This window comes from Microcaecilia unicolor, chromosome 6 (genome assembly GCF_901765095.1).
Source record: "Microcaecilia unicolor chromosome 6, aMicUni1.1, whole genome shotgun sequence".
In the NCBI taxonomy this organism is placed as follows: Eukaryota; Metazoa; Chordata; class Amphibia; order Gymnophiona; family Siphonopidae; genus Microcaecilia; species Microcaecilia unicolor.
In genome coordinates, this window is record NC_044036.1 from 133,581,006 (window position 1) to 133,603,475 (window position 22,470).

General features: G+C 45.3%; 1 protein-coding gene across 3 annotated transcripts in view; it reads left to right on the plus strand.

Annotated features, from left to right (window-relative positions):
• The first annotated feature begins 1,449 nt into the window (after nucleotides 1-1,449).
• The window catches only part of GRIP2 (glutamate receptor interacting protein 2), a 347,283-nt gene continuing 326,262 nt past the window's right edge, over nucleotides 1,450-22,470 (plus strand). For all 3 annotated transcript variants that reach the window (XM_030206004.1, XM_030206005.1, XM_030206008.1), the window contains exon 1: nucleotides 1,450-1,762. In XM_030206004.1, the coding sequence (XP_030061864.1) occupies nucleotides 1,708-1,762 (55 nt within the window). In that variant the 5' untranslated portion in view covers nucleotides 1,450-1,707. The remainder of the gene's footprint in view (nucleotides 1,763-22,470) is intronic.

The following is a 22,470-nucleotide window of genomic DNA, read 5'->3' on the forward strand; positions in this document are numbered from 1 at the left end:
GGATGACGAATAAAAACGCTAAAATAAAAATATAAGAGTCTAGGTTTTATTGTCCATTTCTTGACACACTTTCAGGAGCTAACCCTCCATTGAGCATTGCAGTCAAAGTGGGGGAGGGAGGGGTTCAGGGGCGATTGTTGCAGAATGCTTGGCACATATTTGTTGATTCTTGTCCATTGTGACATGTCTGATTACTTAGACCTCAGACGTTCCAAGGATTGTTTTCAATTTCCCCGTATTTTGAAGCCCTAGTTCAGGCCTTGATTATTTTCTCCCCCCCCCCCCGCCCCCCCTTCCTGTGGCTTTTGATCTTCTGTCTTTTAACGTCTGGCTCTTCTCACCAGCATAGCCTCCTTCTTCACAATTTCTGCACTGCTTTATACAGGGTTGTTACTCTTTTGAGATAGTGAGTTTGTTGAATGATGGGGGATGGTCAGCAAAGGCCTTTGATCTGTGATCTTGTAAAGCATCCCAGAAAAAAAGGGGGGGGGGGGCTCCAGGGAGAACCGGTCAAACCAGTACCTCAGAGGAGGGTCCTGATAAGGGCTGTTCTGGGGGAGAGGACTTGGGGCAGTATGGAAGGGGGGGGGGGGGGGGTTGTCTTCTGAAGATTGAAAAATGAGTGTTTGGAAGGGACAGGCTGGTCTTACACTTTGCTGTCCTTCCTTCCTCAGAGGTGATCCGATGCATAAGATGATGAAGAGAAAGATCTGTTTTGTTCTTGTTGTTATACTCCAAGGTTTATTATTCATTAACCTGTTTTGAAAAGCTTTGTTCGTGAATGATTAATGGAATAATTTCGCAAACCACTACGGTGGGAGAGAGATGGTTTAGCTGTGGTCCAGGGGGCCCCACACTGACTTGCATTCACCCCACCACCAAGGTCAGCCCCAGTCACGAGTCACGACTCATCATTGCACACTGTAGGGACAACAGTGGAGCGGGGATGGGAGATGGGGTGTTTCTTGAAGCAGGTCCTGGGAAAAGAGGGTGTCGTGGAAGGTGCAGGACAGCCCACAGCTTGATTTGGAGGCCTCGGAGATCGCTTCTGCAGCAGCTGCAATATTCTGTGGCAATTCTATCACATATTTGCATACATTTGTATATATTTGCATAGTAACTTTTAAAGTACACCTTCATAATTGTGAGTGATCGTTGCAGAAAGGGAGGAAGGGGATCTCAGAAAGGGGACGATGCTGGGAGATGGGGGAATAAGTGGGGACAAGAGAGGAGGAAAGAGAGATGATGCTGGGGGCTTCATAATCGGCATGATCTATATCTGTTGTGAAAGCAGGCTGTTAGTGCGTGCCGGGGCCCGGCTGGGGGTGGAGAGCAATCAGCAGCACTACAAGTACCAGAATGCCCCGGGCTCCCCGTCCCTGCGCTGCAGGCTGCCACCTGACGGAAGGCGGCTCTCTCTCACACAGCTCAAGCAGAGCCCGGGGAAGGTGCGGCGCGCGGCCGCTCGGGGAGAGAGGGCGAGGGAGCCGGTGCAGCATGGACGCAGCCTGCGGGCTCCCAAGCCTCTGCCCACCCCGCACGGGCTGCAGCCAAGACTAGAGGGCAGCGCCGTGCATCGCGCCCATCCACACTGCGATTCCCCCTCCCCGGGCCGGGGGAAGGCTGCATGGAGCCCGGCGCCCCTCGCTAGACGGCTCCAGCTCTCCGCCTCCAGCTGCCCTGCCCGCCTCTGCCCCTGCCCCCGGGATGCCAGGCTGGAGAAGGAACCTCACTCTCTGCCTGCAGAGGATGCAGGATGAAGGTAAGGGACAGAGCTGGCTACCCAGGTGCGGCCAGGCCTGGGAACTCGCTTGGCTTCGGCGTATTCCTCTTTCTTGGGTTGTGTGGTCTTTGTGCAAAGTGCAGGCAGCCAGCCAGATATCAGATACCTGCTAGGAAACTTTCGTGCTGCTGCTGCCAGGGGGTGGGCGGACGAACTTCTCTGCAGAGTCTGACTGCCCACTGTGCTTGCAGTCTGGTCAGCCTGCCCCTGTCCTCCCTGACGTGTGGGGTAACCTGCTGAATCACGTGGAAACGGTACCGGTCCGCTGCTTTCCGTGCCACAGAGCACGTCTCGGTGCAGAAGCTAACGGGGTTTCTGCTGTATTTTTGAGTTACGTTCTGGTGAAGTAGGTATTTTCCTGGCCCCAGAGAGCTTATGTCCTCTTGAGGCAATGGAGGGTTAAGTGACTTGCCGAAGATCAGTGGGATTTGACCCTTTTGCCCTAACCCCCTTTCCTGGTCCAGGGGCTAGTTCATTATGTTGTGGTCAAGTGATTGGGACTGGAGCTCCCCGGGTGCAGAAGAGGTGTTTTATGGGGCTTCTTAGGCTAGGCTCAGAGCAAAGATCTGGGAAGTGTCCATGGGAGTGGGGCACCTCCTGCACCTCCCCACCTTTCATCAGCTGCTCAGTAGTGAAGTCACTTCTGATGTAGTTTTTTTTTCCCACACAAGCCCCAGGGAATTCGATCCTCTCCCTCTCAGGTTTTCCATGATTTCTGCTTCTTCTGACAGGCTTTTGTAAGAGAGCCATAGATTTCCCCAATACCTGCAGTTGTCATTTGTACCTGACCAACCCCTCTTTCTCCATCCAGGGCTTCCTACAGTACTGACTTTTGAAAGATTAAAGCATTGCCTCTTAAACTAGTCAGGCAATAAAGACCAGGCTCAGGGTGCCTGTTTCACTGCTGTTCCCACTGAGAATGTTACTATTGTCACCTTCAACTCTTTGATATGCTACAAAGTCAAAGTGGTAAATGTCTGATGTATGCGAAGCCTCAGTGTGGTACAAAGCTATATTACTTATTTCAAAATCTTTGATGCTTTCTGCAGAATTAGACTGCTAGTGCCTTGTAGCACTACACAGAAGGGTGTTGATACCAGCTGACTGCACCCAAATCATCTGGAGAAGGAGGTGATGGGTGGGGGTTTGGGGTGGTAGGATGGTTTCTGTGCAGAGGGCAGCTTTACTGTCTGTCTTAGAAATATTCTCTCCCTTTGATGCTCACTCGGTGGCATCTTCTGAGCATTTTAACTGTGAATAGAGGGCTCTTGCCTTACTTCACTCTCACAAATTACTTCAGTTCTTTTTCCAGTTATATTATTAAGATGGACTTGGGGAAAATCCACTGCTTATTCCTGGGATAAGCAGCATAAAATCTGTTGTACTCTTTTGGGATTGGGCACTGTTGGAAACAGGATGCTGTGCTTGATGGACCTTTGGTCTGTCCTAGTATGGCAATACTTATGTACTTGGGATTCTGAATGGAATCTTGCTGCTCTTTGAGGTTCTACATGGAATGTTGCTACACTTTGAAATTCTGCATGGAATCTTGTTGTTCTTTAGAATTCTAGAATCTTGCCACTCTTTGGGGTTCTACATGGAATGTTGCTACTCTTTGGGTTTCTGCCAGGTACTTGTGACCTGGATTGGCCACTGTTGGAAATAGGATGCTGGGCTTGATGGACCTTTTGGTCAGTCCCAGTAGGGCAATGCTTATGTACTTGTCTCTCCCAGTTTAAATCCCAGTGACTATTGTCGTGTTGAGGTGATGTGGCCCAGTGTCAGATGCAAGTTCTCAGATCCACATTCTGCTTCTGACTCTGCTTGACTTGGGGCAGCTCCTTTAGATGTGTCTAAGATCTAGTCCCTGCCCTGCCACTTACTTTAGAAGGTTAAGTGAACTTTTCCAGAATCCTTCCAAAGTACTTTGGTGGAGACAAACCCTTGGAGTGGAGGAAGATCTAATGGTTAGAGCAGCAGGCCTGGGTCAAATCTCACTGCAGCTCCATGTGATCTTGGGCAAATCACTTGGAGGGGGGGGGGGGGGGATTCTACATGTAGTGCCAACAGGTAGGTGCTGAAAAGCTTCACACTGAGGGCTTCCGACTTTTATACAACACTAGCACAGAATGCAGATCGCACCTGGGTACCAGACTTACGCCTGATAGAAACAGTTAGGTGTGGACTGGCGCTATTCTGTAGGGTGTGGGAAAAGTGATAGTGCCATGGGGAATCAATGCACGTCTTCCATCAAGTACCAATGAGGTGGCCAATTAGTGCCAATTTCCTTGTTAAATTGTGCACAGATCTGGGATCTGCGAGGCAAATTCAGCCACCTAACTTCCAGCGCTACATATAGAATTTGGGGATTAACCCTCCAGTTTCTCAGGTACAAACTTAGAACGTGAACCCTCCAGGAACAAAAAATACCTGCTGTACCTCAATGATAGCTTTTGGGCTTGCAGGCAGCATATAATGAATTAAAATAAATAAATAAACCTGTTACAGTAGATTACCTTAATAGAGAAATCAGTTTTCATTTGTTGTAAGATCTGCTTAAATAAGCAAAAGTGCACAGGCTTAACTTCCTTGTGAAAATGTTATAACCATATATTTGCATACTATAGTTCTCTGTGTACAAGCAAGGTAAGGGCTGCCACATATATGTGACATTAGTCACTTGATGGCACCATTTCAAATCCCTAAATGGAACAGTATGAAAAGAATTCATTCTCCCTCCTCTATACACACAGAGAAGGGTTTTCTCCATTGCAATGAGCCCCTTTTCAGTGCTATGACCTGCCAAAAAACCAGATCGTACCACTGTTAAACCCTCAACTTTTTTTTTTTTTACATAGGATTCCAATTCTAACAATACAACCTACTCAACTGAGCCATAGTTTCACCCTCGCCCTGCCAATGAAAGGAGACAGGTTTTTTCAGCATCCTATGTGACCGCACTGCTCACACAGCCCTTGGTACAACGCTGCCACTCCATCACCTTCATCAAAAACGGGACATTAAGCATTGGCCATATAACTAGTGCAGTATTTTGGAGCGAGCTCTGGCTGCTTGATCAATGGGGTGATGATCGTCTGTGCCTTATCTGATGTGCCTTTCAGTTTAGGAACATGAGATGGATCTAGTAAATAGAAAGCAGACCTCACCCCATTTTGAAACGTTCTTCAATTCAGGCACTTTCTTCAGTATTTTCTGTCACCCACTGGGGATTAATGAATCTCTTGGGATGTCGGTGGTTTTTGTATACAGACAATATCCAACTGGTGTTTCCTTTAAGAAAAAATAATCCGGTACAACCACCATCAGCCCTTAATGTAGGGTTGAATAAGATTTGTGCTTGGCCTGCATTGTCTTAGGTACAAAGCCTTCTGGGGTCAGGGAAATAGGTACAGCACCTGTCCCTGAGCTACTGCTGAAAAAGGTGAGGGCTAAATCCAAATATATAGATAATTTTGTTGTTTGTTTTTCAATGTTGCACTGGCTGATTTGAAAGACCTGAAGTGTGCCCTGACACACATAAATCTAGGGTTGGGGGTTGTGTTTTCCTGTGTAGGAAGTCAGGGATTTTGGAAATTAGTTGGGGATGCCCAGATGATAATAGCACAGCATATTCTAAGCTTAGAATGGTACAGAAACTGCAGACATTTTCCAGAAGCTGATCCTTCTGCACTGGAATATAATGCCTGGAGATCCCATATCTAGATTATTACAATGGGTTGTATGTCAGTCTCCCCAAGAGACAGAAGAAGTGACCTACAGGCAATTCAAACTGTGGCCGTACATTTGTGATGGAGAGTCCGAGGTGGACCTCAGTATCTCTTTTGTTGAGGAATTTACATTGGTCACCAGTAAAAGCTAGGAACGGGATTCTGAAGTTATTCAGGAAAAGTTAACAGCCCGACTCTTCCTTGAATCTTAATGTTGGGGTTCACGTGTTGCCTTGTGGGGAGAGGAGAATAGAGGTAAAGTGGAGGGGCAGAGATGGAGTTTTATTTAATGTACTTGTTCAGTAATTTGGAAGGGATGATATTTGGGAACTGTTTTGGACATTTCTTTCAATCAAGAAAGGGAGATAGAAATGTTTACATAAATAAAATGTTTCTAAGGAAACAGCAGTTTTCCAAGATATCAAAAATCTCTAAAAACATGAATTTTGGAGGATGCTGTACTACTTGAATGCCAAACAGCAGCTCTAGCAGGGCAGTATCTCCTCTGTACATTGGCTTGGGTCAGCACTGGAAAGACAGCGCCACCAGCAGGGCAGTGTCTCCTCTTTGGGTCAGCCCTGGAAGGGCAGCAATTCAGGGTCTCCTGTTTACACTGACTTGAGTCAGCATTAGAACAGTGCAATGGGTCCTCTACAGTCTGTCATGGGGTCAGCACTGGGAGGCCAGGGACTCCAGCAGCGGAGAACACTGGATGTGGTGATCTGGTCCTGCTGATGGTACAGAAATGCTGTGACCTGCCTTCTGACTTGTGTTAGCAGGTTTGCTAAGATTTCACCAGAGTTTGCCGTCCATTAGTTACCAGTGCAACAATGAATCGAGTTGAAAACTTGGTCCCCTATTTTTAACGTTTATCTCGGGGAGATGCTTGAATGATGCATTACTGGTTGAGCTTTGAGGTCAGCTGATTCTGTCTGGGCTTCAGATAGTCAGGTCAGTGAACAGGCAGGCCACCAAATTTCCAATTGCTGGTCCAGCTTTATGGAATTCACTGTAAAAGGGTTTGAGCAGAGGTATTTGTAGGTTTGGAGAGGGCTTGAACATGCTTTGGTTTAGCAAAGCTTTTGTGTCATTTTAGAGAGCTTTGAGTGATGGCTGAGCGGGAGGATATGCCGAGTTTTGGTCTCTGGAGTTGAATATATACATGTAATATATACAGAAACATGCACAATGCATAATTGTGTACCCTTCCACAGGTTATGATGATAGCTTTCCTGATATGATATTATGCTGTATGTTTTTTGTTGGTATTGATGCTTTGTGGGGGGTTTTTTCATGACTGTTTTACTTTTGACATAATCTTGAATGTATATTTCATTATGTAGGTTATCAGTGGGACTTAAGCTCACAGCTGAGCAGCCAGAGGTGAACGTACTGGTTGCTGAGTAGGAAATGGTCCCTTGTATCATTTTGTAAGGGAACAAATCAGACAATAGCTGGCTGAAAAAAAAATCAGTATGTGCCATGAGTTGCACAGGTTGTAGTGTTAGAAGATGAAAGAAAAGCGCCTTTAAACAACTTTGTAATTCTACAATCAATAGCCGAGCCTTGTAAGTGTATAAAGATCAAAGGGTAATAATTCTGCTTTTCAGAGTCCTCTAGTAACTCTATTGGATCCAGTGGCTATTGCATTATCTGAGCCTTATAATATCTCCTGTGATTCTCATTGATCCGCTGCCTAGAGTCACTGTGAGGCTTCATGCATGTCACTCTTCACGGCATTGAACTTTCCGTTTAAAACCTCCTTAATAACACTGAGACGTATTTTCAAAGCACTTAGACTTTCAAAGTTTCATAGGTTACTATGGAATTTTGTAAGTCTAAGTGCTTTGAAAATGAGCCTTATTGTCTCTTTTCATTTCGTTCTTTAACCAACATGAAAACCATGCAGAAATGATGATGGTTCTGACATGTCAAGACAATGGATTAGACTGGATGAGCAGGGGGAAGCTGATGCTGGTAGTCAGCTTATGCACTTCAGAGCTGGCTGCATGCATCCTTCTGAAAGGTGAGCTGAGTACAGTGTAAGCCATACTGTTGAAAGAGGCACCGTTGAGGGAGTTTTCTCTAAATGTACATTTTCTGTAGGATTCATAATTTGGCATTAGTTATTGTGTTAAATTGCATTGAGTTACATTTTCATAGCGCAGTTCTTAAAAATGAAACATAAGCCAACATAACAAAACATTTTCATTGCTCCTGTGTGGTTTTCATTTGTATCTTCTGGTGCTCTTGGGGCACTTGGGCTTTCTGCCACTGGTTTTCGCTACTTTCATTAGGAGTTTTCATTTAATTTTTTTTAAATTCTTTATCACCTTTACTGATCTAACAATTTCATCCACTAAGGTCAACATATTTTAGGGAGCAGGGAAGACTCTTGGCCAAGTTTGAAGAAGAATCTCCAGTCAGCAGTACAATGGTCTTGGTGTACATTTAACCACAGACAATAAACTGATCAGTGGCAGATAGGCAGTAAAATTCACTCTCTATGAAAGCAGGTGTAAAAACACATACATAAACATGCATGATGCATAACTGTGTATATATAATATATATATAGAAACATAGGAGTGGAGGAGTGGCCTAGTGGTTAGGGTGGTGGACTTTGGTCCTGGGGAACTGAGTTCAATTCCCGCTTCAGGCACAGGCAGCTCCTTGTGACTCTGGGCAAGTCACTTAACCCTCCATTGCCCCATGTAAGCCGCATTGAGCCTGCCATGAGTGGGAAAGCGCGGGATACAAATGTAACAAAAAATGTATACCTGTCTGTAATGAACATATACATAGAGGCATATTTTCAAAGCACTTTGGGAGGCTAAGTTCCATAGGTTTCTATGGAACTTTGGGAGGCTAAGTGCTTTGAAAATGAGCCCCATAGTAACATAGTAGATGACGGCAGAAAAAGACCTGCACGGTCCATCCAGTCTGCCCAACAAGATAACTCATATGTGCCACATTTTGTGTATACCTTACCTTGATTTGTACCTGTCTTTTTCAGGGCACAGACCGTATAAGCAGTGGCGTAGCAAGGGGGGCTGCCACCCGGGGCGGTTTGCCGTTGCAACCCCCCCCCCCCGGGTGCAGCATGATGACATCCCCCCCCCCTCGGCACATCAAACCCCCCCCTGACCCAGTGCCTACCCTCCTCAACTCCATCCAACCAGCTCCCACGCCCTACCTTTAAAGAAATCTCAGAAGCTGTGGCGAGGCGCAGCGCCTCGAGCCTGCATGTAAAAGAAGTGTGGATCGTCTCATCGGGCCTTCCCTCACTCTGTCTGTCCCGCCCTTGCGGAAATAGGAAGTTGCGTCAGCGGATGGCGGGACAGACAGAGCGAGGGACGGCCCGATGAGACGAACCACACTTCTTTTACATGCAGGCGCGAGGCGCTGCGCCTCGCCTCGCCACGGCTTCTGAGATTTCTTTAAAGGTAGGGTGCAGGAGCTGGTTGGACGGAGCTGAGGGTAGGCACTGGGTCTGGGGGTGTTGATGCGCTGAGGGGGGGTGTCATCGTGCTGCACCGGAGGGGGGGGGGGAGCTGGCAGGGAGCACCCCCCTTGAGCTGACACCTGGGGCGGACCGCCCCCCCTTGCTACGCCACTGCGTATAAGTCTGCCCAACACTATCCCCACCCCCAACCACCAGCCCCGCCTCCCACCACCGGCTCTGGTACAGACCGTATAAGTCTGCCCAGCATTATCCCCGCCTCCCAACCACCAGTCCCGCCTCCCACCACCGGCTCTGGCACAGACCATATAAGTCTGCCCAGCACTATCCCCGCCTCCCACTACCAGCTCTTGCCACCCAATCTTGGCTAAGCTCCTGAGGATCCATTCCTTCTGAACAGGATTCCTTTATGTTTTTCCCACGCATGCTTGAATTCCGTTACCGTTTTCATCTCCACCACCTCCCGCGGGAGGGCATATCTGTGTACACTTCCAAATGTAATGTATAGAGAAACATATACAATGTATACCTGTCTGTAATGTACATATACACAATGTATAACTGTGCACACTTCCACATGTAATGTATACATAAACATAACTGTAATCATGCACAATGCATAACTGTATGCATCGTGTTTTCTTTCTTTCTTTCTTTCTTTCTTTCTTTCTTTCTTTCTTTCTTTCTTTCTATATCTATCTATCTAGGAGAGGAGGAGTGGCCTAGTGGTTAGGGTGGTGGACTTTGGTCCTGGGGAACTGAGTTCAATTCCCACTTCAGGCACAGGCAGCTCCTTGTGACTCTGGGCAAGTCACTTAACCCTTCATTGCCCCAGGTACAAATAAGTACTGGTATATACTATGTAAGCCGCATTAAGCCTGTCATGAGTGGGAAAGCGTGGGGTACAAATGTAACAAAAAAAATAAATCTATCTATACTGTACACGATGCATAACTGTCTACACTTCTAGTGTAGAGTCTTCAGGATATCCAACAGCTTAGGGGAGCACCTTGACACAGCTCATGGGAGCGAAACAGTCTGTATCGGATGTTAAAACCATTTATTGTTTATTTCAATATATTATTGAACAACTGAGAAATATAGTGTATTTATAAGGATTAGAGTTTGAAAGAATATAAGAAATGTATTTGTAACCTATAGACCGATGACGAGGTGGGGGCGTAAGACTTGCCATAAAGAAGAGCTGTTGGGAAGGTCTACGGTTAAGGCTTATAAAAAGTAAACGTCTGGACTTGTGATAGAGTAAAACATATAGACCTGCATATACAACAGACACGCATTATGCACACACCACAAGGAGATATCCCAGTCTGCCCACATCTGGATCTCTGACCAGATACACGGGAGGGGGGGGGGGGTGGGTAAGTTCAAAAACCAGAACTGGTCAAAAGTCTTCCTCTATGAACTGGTTCACTTTGGAAGTTGGCAAACACAGCACTCGTTCAGAAGTGCAGAGCCAGAACTGATTTTTGTTGGTCCTGATGTTTATTTATTTATTTTATTTTTTGTTACATTTGTACCCCATACTTTCCCACTCATGGCAGGCTCAATGCGGCAGGCAATGGAGGGTTAAGTGACTTGCCCAGAGTCACAAGGAGCTGCCTGGGCTAGGAATCGTACTCAGTTCCTCAGGACCAAAGTCCACCACCCTAACCACTAGGCCACTCCTCCACTCCACAGTGGAGTGCAGTGGAGGACGTCAACGTGCTGCGACGTCAGACTCAGTCCGAAACTGGAAGAGATGCAGGCAGGCAGTTTTCAATAGCACGAGGATGGAAGAATTTCTTAAAACAAGACCTCGGCTGGGCTAGCGGGGGTTGGGGGTCCCCCGCCAGCTGAAGTAATACTTTTAAAGGCACCGGACCGGAGGAAGCGGACCTCGGCGGGGGTAGGTGATGGCGGTAGGCGGGGGAGGGTTGACGGCGGTAGGGGGGTCCAGGGCAAAATCTGCGGGGGCCCAGGCCCCTGTGGCCTCACGCAGATACACCCCTGGTTCAGAGTATGATTCATGCATGTAGCATGGAATAAATACAAGAACACTTCTCATTTTTCAACTTGAAAATAAGATTCCGGGTGACCGAAGATTCCACAAAAATTAGAGAGTAATTTTCCCAATCTTTTATTCTTAAGCACATAGGGTGATTATTCAAAGAATGTAGTGTAACTTTGTAATTAACACGTAGTGATCCAGGTTCCAATCCCACCTCCATCCCTGTGACTTTAATAATCTTTTCCCTGAGACCATTGTCTTTTGCTCTTTTATATCAGTTCTCTTAGGAAGAGAGATGAGCATCCCAGGTTGCAAGCCTAAGAGAGCAGCAGACTGATTTCCATTTTGAATGGACTCACTTCAACTGCCCCTTGGTAATCCCTGGAATTAATTGATCTGAATTTTTTGTATTTATTTCTTGGGTCAGAAACTCCCCAACTGTTGCTCCATGTGGTGCTGGACAGCTGAGCAGTGAAGCAGATCACCTCATTAAACCTCACTGAGAATGAATTTTTCAAGAGTTTTAACTCCTCTGGTTTGAAGGAAAGAATTTGAGGACTGTTTGGATGTTTTAGAGTGAATAATTACAAACTGCTCTTGTCACCCTGCTGCCAGCTCACTGACCTGCATCACTTCATTCAGCTGGTCCCTGTTAGGTCCTTCTGTCCTCTCCAGCTTAGGTAAACTGCTAATTATTGGCTCACAAGATGGAGCTTTCACAGATTTCCGCAGCAACTCCTGTTCTTTCTTTTATCTGGACACCTGCAGATCAATATTCAAAGCAATTTAAGTGCCAAGAAATTCCTCCTGGCCGGTTAAATTCCTTCTTCAGGGCTAACTGGTCACTTTCAGTGCCACTTAACTGGTTCATACTGCTTAAAATGCCCAGTTAGTGGCTAGTTTGAGGGCATTCCAGGGGGTGCAGTCAGCACTTCACTGGTTAAGTGTGATGTTCAGCACCGGCCAAGGTAACTTCATAAACAGACCATGGAAAAGTCAGTCCTATCTTTATTCGGTGTCCCATAGCCAGTTAAGTCTAAATATCGCACTTAGCCGGCTATGCTTTAACTGGTTCCGTAAACCCGGAAATTCAATGCAGAAGCTCGGACATGGTGCAAAATTAAATTTCCGGGTATAACGCCAACAATTGCGTTTTCCACACACTGCCCTTCTTTCCAGTCCCTACTGAGTTACACAAATGACGTCCTACAGTGAATTTCTGCCCATAGCCCCACATCATAAGAACAAGCGTTGCCGTACTGGGACAGACCGAAGGTCCATCAAGCCCAGTATCCTGTTTCCCAAACAGTGGCTAAGCCAGGTCACAAGTACCTGGCAGAAACCCAAAGAGTAGCAAGATTCCATTCAGAATCCCAAGTACATACGTATTGCCACACTGGGACAGACCAAAGGTCCATCAAGCCCAGCATCCTGTTTCCAACAGTGGCCAATCCAGGTCACAAATACCTAGCAAGATCCCAGATCAATACAATACATTTTATGCTGCTCATCCTAGAAAAATACGGCTTTACTTTCTCCAATGATATTGTATAAACTGCCAAAATATAAATAGGAGAGTATATCTCAGAACACTTGTAAATTGCAACTAAGGTGGAGTCTCATACCACTTGGCACGGTTTCTCATATCACTCCCATGGTGAATCAGTAAGAAGCTGCGATGAGACACACAATAGCTAAATGGTGTGAGAACCCCCTTTGATGAAGCGTGGCGAAACAGGCACCTGTCGGGGCACACACACACACACCAGTTTGGAATGCTGAGCACATCGGCTCTTTAAGCTAAGTGTCTTTGGAATATATTTTTATGTGACAAAGTGGACAGCACAGGTTGATTGCAATTGCAACAATAGGGTGGAGGTGGTTCGAGTCAATGATTAAAGGTTGATGCACGAGCATAGATTCACCATGGGAGTGATATGAGAAACCGTGCCAAGTGGAATGAGACTCCACCTCAGTCGCAATTTACAAGTGTTCTGAGATATACCGTCCTAGAAATAAGCAGTGGATTTTCCCCAAGTCCATCCTAATAATGGTTTATGGGCTTTTCTTTTAAGAAGTTATTTATTATTATTATTATTTGTAGCATTTGTATCCCACATTTTCCCACCAATTTGCAGGCTCAATGTGGCTTACATTTACCGTAATGGCGGTTGCCATTTCCGGGTAACAGAATTGCTTATTGCGTACAGTGCTTACATACATGATAACATGCATGGAACATGACATATATGGAATAGATCATGTGCGTATATACATGGTAGAGAAGAATAATTATGGTATTGCATGAAGGTTTCTGAGTGATAAGTTGCATTATAATCTACATTAGGTCATCGACTGTAGAGAGACCCTGTTTTACTACTACTAATATTTAACAGTTCTAAAGCGCTACCAGGGTTGCACAGCACTGTACAATTAACAAAGAAGGACAATCTAAAGCTTACAATCTAAAGGTACATAAGGTTTAGGGTGGTGGTGTCTGTTATGTGATAAGATTTCGATTTTGTATAGCTCGTCTGTAGTGTTATTATTTAGTATTTAAGATGGATGTTTATGGTATGCCTTCTTGAAGAGATCTGTTTTCAGTAGCCTTCGGAAGATGGTTAGGTCTTGCGTTGTTTTTATGACCTTTGGTAGTGTGTTCCATAGCTGCGTGCAGATGTATGAGAATCTGGTCGCGTATGTGGATTTATATTTTAGCCCTTTACAGTTAGGATAGTGGAGATTGAAGTATGTGCGTGATGATCTCTTTGCGTTCCTCCTAGGCAAGTCTATGAGGTCTGACATATAGTTCGGGGCTTCTCCGTAAATGATTTTGTGGACCATGGTGCAAACCTTGAACGCAATTCGTTCTTTTAATGGGAGCCAGTGCAGTTTTTCTCTCAGGGGTTTGGCGCTTTCGTATTTCGTTTTCACAAATATGAGTCTGGCTGCTGTGTTTTGAGCGGTTTGAAGCTTCCTAATGATTTGCTCTTTGCATCCGGCATAGATGGCATTACAGTAGACTAGATGACTTAGCACCATTGATTGTACTAGGCTGCGGAATACTGTATTTTATTTATTTGTTACATTTGTACCCCACATTTACCCACCTATTTGCAGGCTCAATGTGCCTTACATAGCGCCGTGGGGCGAAAGCATCCTCCGGTGAAGAAGCAAATATAGAGTGATGTTATTTTAAATGAAATAGATATGTACAGACACATTAGGGAAACATAGAGAGGGAAGTTATATAAAGTTCATTAAGTTCATAACAAATTTGGTTTCTTTGAGTTACTGGATTCAGGTAATTAAGTTGGGTCCTTAGGATATGCCTTTTCGAACAGGTAAGTCTTTAGTGATTTCCGGAAGTTGAGGTGGTCATACGTAGTTTTCACGGTTTTTGGGTGTGCATTCCAGAGTTGTGTACTTGTATATGAGAAGCTGGATTCATGAACTGATTTGTATTTGAGTCCTTTGCAACTAGGGTGGCGGAGACTTAAATAAGAGCGTGATGATCTGATTGAGTTTCTGGTTGGTAGGTCTATGAGATCAGACATATATCCTGGGGTATCACCGAATATTATTTTATGGACCAGGGTACAAATTTTAAAAGTAATACGTTCTCTAATTGGTAGCCAATGTAATTTTTCACGAAGGGGTTTGGCCCTATCAAATCGCGGTCTTCCAAATACAAGCCTGGCTGCCGTATTTTGAGCAGTCTGAAGCTTCTTTATAATATTTTCTTTGCATCCGGCATAAATTTTGTTACAATAGTCAGCATGGCTAAGGACCATTGTTTGTACCAGATTGCAAAATATTGCCCTTGGGAAGAACAGTTTCACTCTTTTAAGTTTCCACATTGAGTTATCCAAACCGACGTTGAATTTCTGGGTTTATGCAGCCGGTGAAAACATAGCTGATTAAGTGCTGTATTCAGCAGTTAACCAGCTATGGTTACCACATAAAGATAGAACTGACTTTTATGCATATCGGCACTGAATTGGCCAAGTGCTGGTTCCACCCCTGAAACACCCCCACAATAGCTGGTTTCGAGCTGGGTGTGAAACGGACATTTTCAGCAGCACATAACCGGTTAAGTGCAGCTGAATATGACCAGTTAGCCCCGAACAAGCAACTTAACCATCCAGGCGCCATTTCTGGCCGGTTAAATCGCTTTGCATATTGGCTCCAATCTATTCATTTTCCACAATTCTTTTAGGGTCGTGATTCCAGTGTTTTTCTGGTACAGCAATGTTGGTGCTTTCACAATTTCCAGTTGGTGAGTTTTGCCACCATATTGTGCCTTTCTGACACTTCAATGCAGTGTGAACAGTAAGTGTGATGTTACCTGTGAATCATGACTGTAAGTCTGTAGCCCAAGGAGTTAGTAAGAGTACTTGGTGGATTTAGAGGCAGATGCACTAAACGTTTTTCATCGTTAAATGAGCCCTCAGGGAAGAATTTCCTATCCTTTCCATGCACTTAAGCCTATTTTCCGACGACAGTAGCAGCTAACGAAAACGGAATGGAGATGAGCAATTAGTGTGAAAACCCCATTGAAACGACATGCACTAACCTTTTCCGATTGCCTTTACGCAGGAAAAAAGGCAGGAAAACTAACGAGAGGTCTGGACCTCTCGTTAGGACAGCTCTGTGCCAGGAAAAAGTGTTAATTGAAAAAATAAACAAACTTTGAGCCAATCCCAGCGCATTAGCAGAGCTAAAAGCGCTGTGATTGGTCCAAAGGACCTCAGAAAACACATAAAAAAATAAAAATAAAAAAAGGATCGGGAGGGGGCAAGGGCGCTCATCAGGAGCGTCCTGTACGGACGGCCTTGCCCCCCCCCCCCGCTGCTCCCCACTTTCCGCCGCTCCCCCCACCCCGAAAAAGCAAATTTCTAGAAGCCCCTGCCCCCCTCCCTTCCTCAGTACTCTGTCACCTGTGCTCCGCCTCCCGACATCCTCCGTCCGTGCCCCGCCCCCTTTTGGGGTCGTCGCCGCCATTCCCCTCCTCCATCGGGCCCCCCTTCCTCTTACCGGGCCCGTGCAGCGCCTCTCTCCTCTGTCCGAAGGCGCTGCACGGGCAAGAAGAACGCTGAATCAGCTGATGCCTGCCTTCGCGATGGCGCGTCTTTCTCCTCCTGGGCCCGCCCCTGTCTGACGTCAGTAACCTACGTCAGACAGGGGCGGGCCCAGGAGGAGAAAGACGCACCATCGCGAAGGCAGGCATCAGCTGATTCAGCGTTCTTCTTGCCCGTGCAGCGCCTTCGGACAGAGGAGAGAGGCGCTGCACGGGCCCGGTAAGAGGAAGGGGGGCCCGATGGAGGAGGGGAATGGCGGCGACGACCCCAAAAGGGGGCGGGGCACGGACGGAGGATGTCGGGAGGCGGAGCACAGGTGACAGAGTACTGAGGAAGGGAGGGGGGCAGGGGCTTCTAGAAGTTTGCTTTTTCGGGGTGGGGGGAGCGGCGGAAAGTGGGGAGCAGCGGGGGGGGGGGGCAAGGCCGTCTGTACAGGACGCTCCTGATGAGCGCCCTTGCCCCCTCCCGACCCTTTTTTTTTATTTTTGTTTTTATTTGGGAGCCATGTGCTTGCGATTTGACTGTGTTGTGACTGTTTGTGGCATGCGCAGAGCAGCTAACATAACGCTTGGCTGCTCTGCGCATGATTTGGGGGCCGATTAACGATGTGTATTGTGATTCTTTGATACATTGTACGTTTCACTACCGATCTCAGCATGTGTGACTTTTTTTTTTGGTGCATTTTTCGTTATTTTAAAATCGTTAGGGACTTTAACGATTTAGATTTTTTTACGTTTGGTTGCTGCATCTGCCTCTAAGTGCCATACAAAACAAAACTGGTGACAGGGAATGTCCCTGAAATATTCCTTGTTGAAACAATAACTAGCCCATCTTCATGCTTCAAATGGAGTGTGCTTTGCCACATTTTTATGGTGAAATTGATATACTCTGTCATCCATAGTTAATTCATACATTTCAAGGCTATGGGACGGCATCAAAGACTTTTTTATAATCAATCCTTACTAAGATTTCTGCCTTTCTTACTATAAATAATGACTGTATTCAGCATGAACTGGTCTTTGGTTCCATATGTTCCATTTCTGTAGCCCCTCTGTTTTATTACAGTGTTATTGAAATTTGTGTGGTCATATATATTCCAGTGGTTCCCAAACCTGATCCTGGAGGCACCCCATCCAGTCAGGATACCCACAATGAATATTCATGAGAGAGATTTGCATGTACTTATTTATTTATTAGGATTTATTTGCCGCCTGTTTGAAGGAATTCACTCAAGGCGGTGTACAATAAGAATAGATCAAACATGAGCAATAGACAATTAGAGCAGTAAAAATATTCAAAAACAATACAAAGTGTGGCATGGTATACTACTTGCAATGTCAACACAATAAGTAATAGAACATTATAATTGATAGTGAAGGGTAAAGCAAAGAAGTAACATATAAGTAGGTAAGAAACTAGGAAGAGTTAGAAAGTAAGGTGACTGATTTAAAGAAAGTTGCACATGAGGTCAGAGAGATGGTTAAATATCTCAGCTAGGGTAGGAGTGGATCACTTGTCCAGTGATTCCCAAACCTGCATGCAAATCTCTCTCATGAATATGCCTTGTGGGTATCCTGACAACCTGACTCTCTGGGGTGCCTCCTGGATCAGGTTTGGGAACCACTGATATATTCAACTGGCATCTATTTCAATGAACAACTTATAGATCGTAGGTAGACAAGTTATTGGCTAGTAATTTGGGGGAATATTACTTGGGTCTCCATTTGAAAAGCGAAGCATTCTTCCTGTTTTGTAGTCATTGAAATGTTATATGTGATCAGTTAATTTTTGCAGTGTACTATGTCTTTGTAGGAAAGTGTTAACTGTTTGAGAGTCGCAGGTATTCTCCTGTGCTATCTCCCTGTAAGGGTCAAATGTACAGTGGTAACATTTCAGGCAAAGCAGCTACTGAAGCCTTTTGTCTCCCCCACCTCCCCCAGTTTTAACAGACCAATGATTATGTGGCTTGCTTTGCAATGTGATATGTTGACAGGGCAGTAAGAATTCAGTTCATTGGAATTACATTGCAGTCCTGTTCCCTACACTCCCAGCTAATCTGTTGCAGTGCCACATCCCTCTCCAGAACAAGTAAACATTTCAGTAGTTGTCCAGGACTGGCATTAGGCACATTGAAAGCATGCAGAGAGATTTCTTCCTATTCATTTCTTCTAATTATCATTTTGCTTTAGCTCAGGGTGAACCAGGGACTTAAGCACCCACAACTTACCCTTTCCAAATGTTTAAGATTGGTATCTTTCACTGTGTTCTTACAGGGCACTGCAGGCAGACAATAACAAAAGGAGTTTGTCTCGGGCTGTATTTTAAATGCTTGCTGGGAGCGAAACAGGGCTTGTAATTTACACTGGACTGGTGCCTGTATCTTCTTCTGGTTTCCATGGCATTGATTGGTTTGATACATTTAGGGGAACCAAAAGCAACATCAAACCAGAATTTGGTTTCTTTTGACAGCAGCTTATCATTTTTTATCCAAAACGGACTTGGATACAGAGCCAGATCTTGCTGGTGACCAACCTTGCATGACTGACAGCTCAGAGATATGTTAGCTAGAGCAGTGTAGGCAGGGTCAATTTGCTGGAAGAGATGGGCCAGCCATTCCTTCTCTGTCACCCTGTATTCTGTTTAGGTTCCAGGACTGACCCATTGACTCAACCAGTCTTCTATTTAGTTAGATGAGCATTACAATACCCATAGTCAACCCAACACCAGTTCTCCCCACCCCTGTACATTACTCATACTCAACCCAACACTAGTTTCCCTGTCCCTATGTTTATTTACCCGAATATTTTTCTGTACCGCTGAGCAAACAAATCTGTGATTCTTACAGCTTACTCCAGCCCTCTTAGAATCGCACCATCTTTGTTAGGGTCATAACCACTTCTCCCTCCAGGTTACGTTAGTGCCTCCCCCAGTAGCCTGAGGTGCCTCTAATTCCTGCTTTGGCTATCCTTTCACTTTCTGAAAGTATGAATTCTCAGCGTTTATCTCGTTCTTTGACGTGCACCAGCTTCCTCCACACATTCTGAGAAGACTGGTTTTAGTGCGGTTTTAGCTAGGAACATATTTCCTTTGCGGGGCTTTGCACTCCTTGCAAAAAGGACTTCTTCAGTTACCTAGTTTGGACACTGTTGTATTGTCGTCGACTTGGACGTGTTTTTTTTTTTTCATATGTTGGACCCTCTTTATGGAATTCTTGCCTGAATAGTTTTTCTGATGTTTTCTTATGCTTTTTGTTAACTTTTAAAGACTTTGTTTCAGCAGTGCTATAGTTGATTATGGACTTTGTGTTACAGTAAATGAATGCCTAACCAAGGGGGAGGGGTGGGGGTGGATTTCCCCAGCCAGTGAGATTCTGTTTACTAATTCAGGCTACCATGATTTTAGAAGCTTATTTATTTTAGTCATACCACTGTGAGTGGTTAATGGTTTGTATGTATTTTAGTGAATTTAATCTGGAATGTGTACTGTATTACATTTTGTACAATGTATTGTTTATTTTCTTTTCTTGTAAACTGCTTAGGCACAATAGTATATTGTGGTATATGATCAAACCAATAAATCCAATCCAATTCTATTTTAAAGCACATTTACATTAAATAGTTTGCCATGTTTTCTGTTATCATACACTATTTGGTTGTAGTATGTGCTAAAATGGAACAAAGCAGAACAAAATGAAAAGCAAACAAAGACGAAACATCCCCCCCCACATGCCCATAATTCTGAGAAGGCAATCCAGGCATCCATCAGCCTTTCCTTGAAACAAGTATTTCCTGACATTGCTCCCGAGTCTTCTGTTTTAGAGCTTCATAACACGACTCCAGTTCTATAACTTCCTTTCCACTGAAAAAGGTTTACATGTATTATTAATACATTTAGTTCCTTAAGTCTTATCTTGTATGATTTTGGTGCAGACTTTCCAATATCCTGGACTCCCTAATCGCCATCTGATGCTGAAGGGTGAGGACATACTGGAGAAAGCAAAACGAAAGTTGAAAACTAGGGATTACAAAACATTACATCTGCTTCTTTGTCCACCAGCCATAGTCACAATTCAGATTTCATGAACGTGATTCTGGGCTCCAAAAACCCACTGCAGTATGTCACTAGCATTCTCTACCTGGCAGAGCGCTGCTTGGTCTTGGTGCCGGAAATGGATCAGTGGGCAGCGGTAGGACTAATCAATTTTTAAAGTGAATACTGATTCTATCAGGAAAACAGCCATACAAATAGAATTAGCCATGGCTGCCAAAACATAGCCGATCTGCTGGGACTGAACTAATCAATGTTTTTCTAACTTAACTTGATGCAGACTAAAAGAGGAAATGTGGAGAGGGCTGTGTGTTTTTGTATTTCACGGGGAGATGAATTGCTGCTTACTTTGTAATGTCGCCATTTAGACATCTCGCTCACATTCACAAGGGGCTCTTTCCTCAGAGCATTGTAGTCATGCGGAGATTTTGGGAAGTTTCAAATAAATGTAAGTATTCACTTGCAGTGTTTCATGGTCATGGCCTATTTACCATCTTGTCTCCAGTACCTGCTTCAGTTCCAGCCAAGTCCGCCTTGTCTCCAGTACCTCACTCCCAGTGGCGTAGCTATGAGGAGCCACGGGGGCCTGGGCTCTGGGGCCCTTAGTTTGGCTGGCAGGGGTCCCTGACCCCAACCCCCACCAGCTGAAGCGTATATCTGTCTTGCGCTGGTCTTGCATTTGCCTCCTCTCCTGTTTCTAGTCGTGCCATGCATGCTCTCATTTTAATGAAATTGAGAATGCTCGCACATGCTCAGTTTGATTAAAATGAGCGTGCAGTGCATGGCATGCTGAAAACAGGAGAGGAAGCAAGTTTGAGACCAGTGCAGGACAGATAAAAGCTTCAGCTGGCGGGAGTTGAGGACCCCCAACGGCAAAGGTACCTTGCGGGGTAGGGGCGGCGGGAGGAGTTGGGCTAAAATGTGCCCCCCCAAACACACTTTGGGCTCTGGCCCCCCTCCCGCCAAGGTCTGGCTACACCCTTGCTCACTCCAGTCCCTGCCTAGTCTGTCTGCTCCCCTGTACTGGTCTTCAGCTCAACCTTCCACCCTTCTGAATGACATGTCTACCATCGGCTATCATTGTGCAGCTCACTGGTCCCAGTCATGGTGTCTTACTCCAAGATAAGTCTGCTTGGTTTGCATCCTCTGAGCTCTAAATCCCAGACATATGCTGCATGTGCTCCAGAGTAGTAGGTGACCCACTCTTTGAGAGCAAGGAGATTATAAAACCCCAGGTAGCATTTAGATATTCTATTGTATTTTTCATGGTGGAAGGTGAGGATTCTGCTTGTAATGACACTGTGCCCTAGTCACAGCGGTTTGCTTGGCTCCTGGGACCATGTGGCTTGAGCCCTCACAATGGAATAAGTGCTGATAATAGCCTCAGCATGACTGTGGAACTGACTTGTGAATCAATGACCTCTTATTTCTCTCCCACTGGCCATCTCACTGTTCTCCAAGATCACCAAGTGTCTTCCAGCCTTCCAGCAATCAAGTGTGACAATGGAAGAAGGTCAAAGGTTAGGCAATCAGGCTTATATGCTCTGCAGAGAGCTTTAGTAGATACCTAATCACAGAGCAGAACATAAATTTGCCTCTGACAGCAGTGAGATTACTACTGCTGGATGCTAAATTCACTCTTCCATTAAAATGTTACTGCTATGCCTTCTCCAGCTCTACACTCGGGATAGAAACAAAGCTCTGGGGGGGGGGGGGGGGGGGGGGAAGGAGGAGGGATGGATGCACTGGGCCCTGCTAACATACAGACTTGTTTCCATTGTGTTGTACATGCCGGAGTCCTTTTGCTAAGTATTAAAAGATTTTTATATGATTTAAACATGCAAAAACTCTGGGAAGAAGAGTCCAGTTGAGCAGTCTGCACTTCACTATCTGACACTGCACTTGGAATATAATTTCTAGAGGAATCTCATGAACAAAGACATAGATTAAACTTTACACCAAACTCTTGGTTAAACATTTGAGTACAGCAGTAATGTCTAGGGAGCTTTCATCTGTGCAGTTAGCATCTGGACACCCATGTCCCAATGTCTAATGTGGAAACTTCTGGCCGAATGAGAGGCTGAGTTGTTGAAAAAGCCTCGTCTGTACACCATGGGGCTCATTTTCGAAAGAGAAGGATGTCCATCTTTCAACATAAATCGGAAGATGGACGTCCTTCTCCCAGGGACGTCCAAATCGGTATAATCGAAACCTGATTTAGGACGTCTTCAACTGCACTCCATCGCAAGGACAGCCCAAGTTCAAGGGGGCGTGCCGTAGGCGTAGCAAAGGCGGGACTTGGGCATGTCTAACACTTGGACGTCTTTGACCCATAATCGAAAAAAGCAAGGACGTCC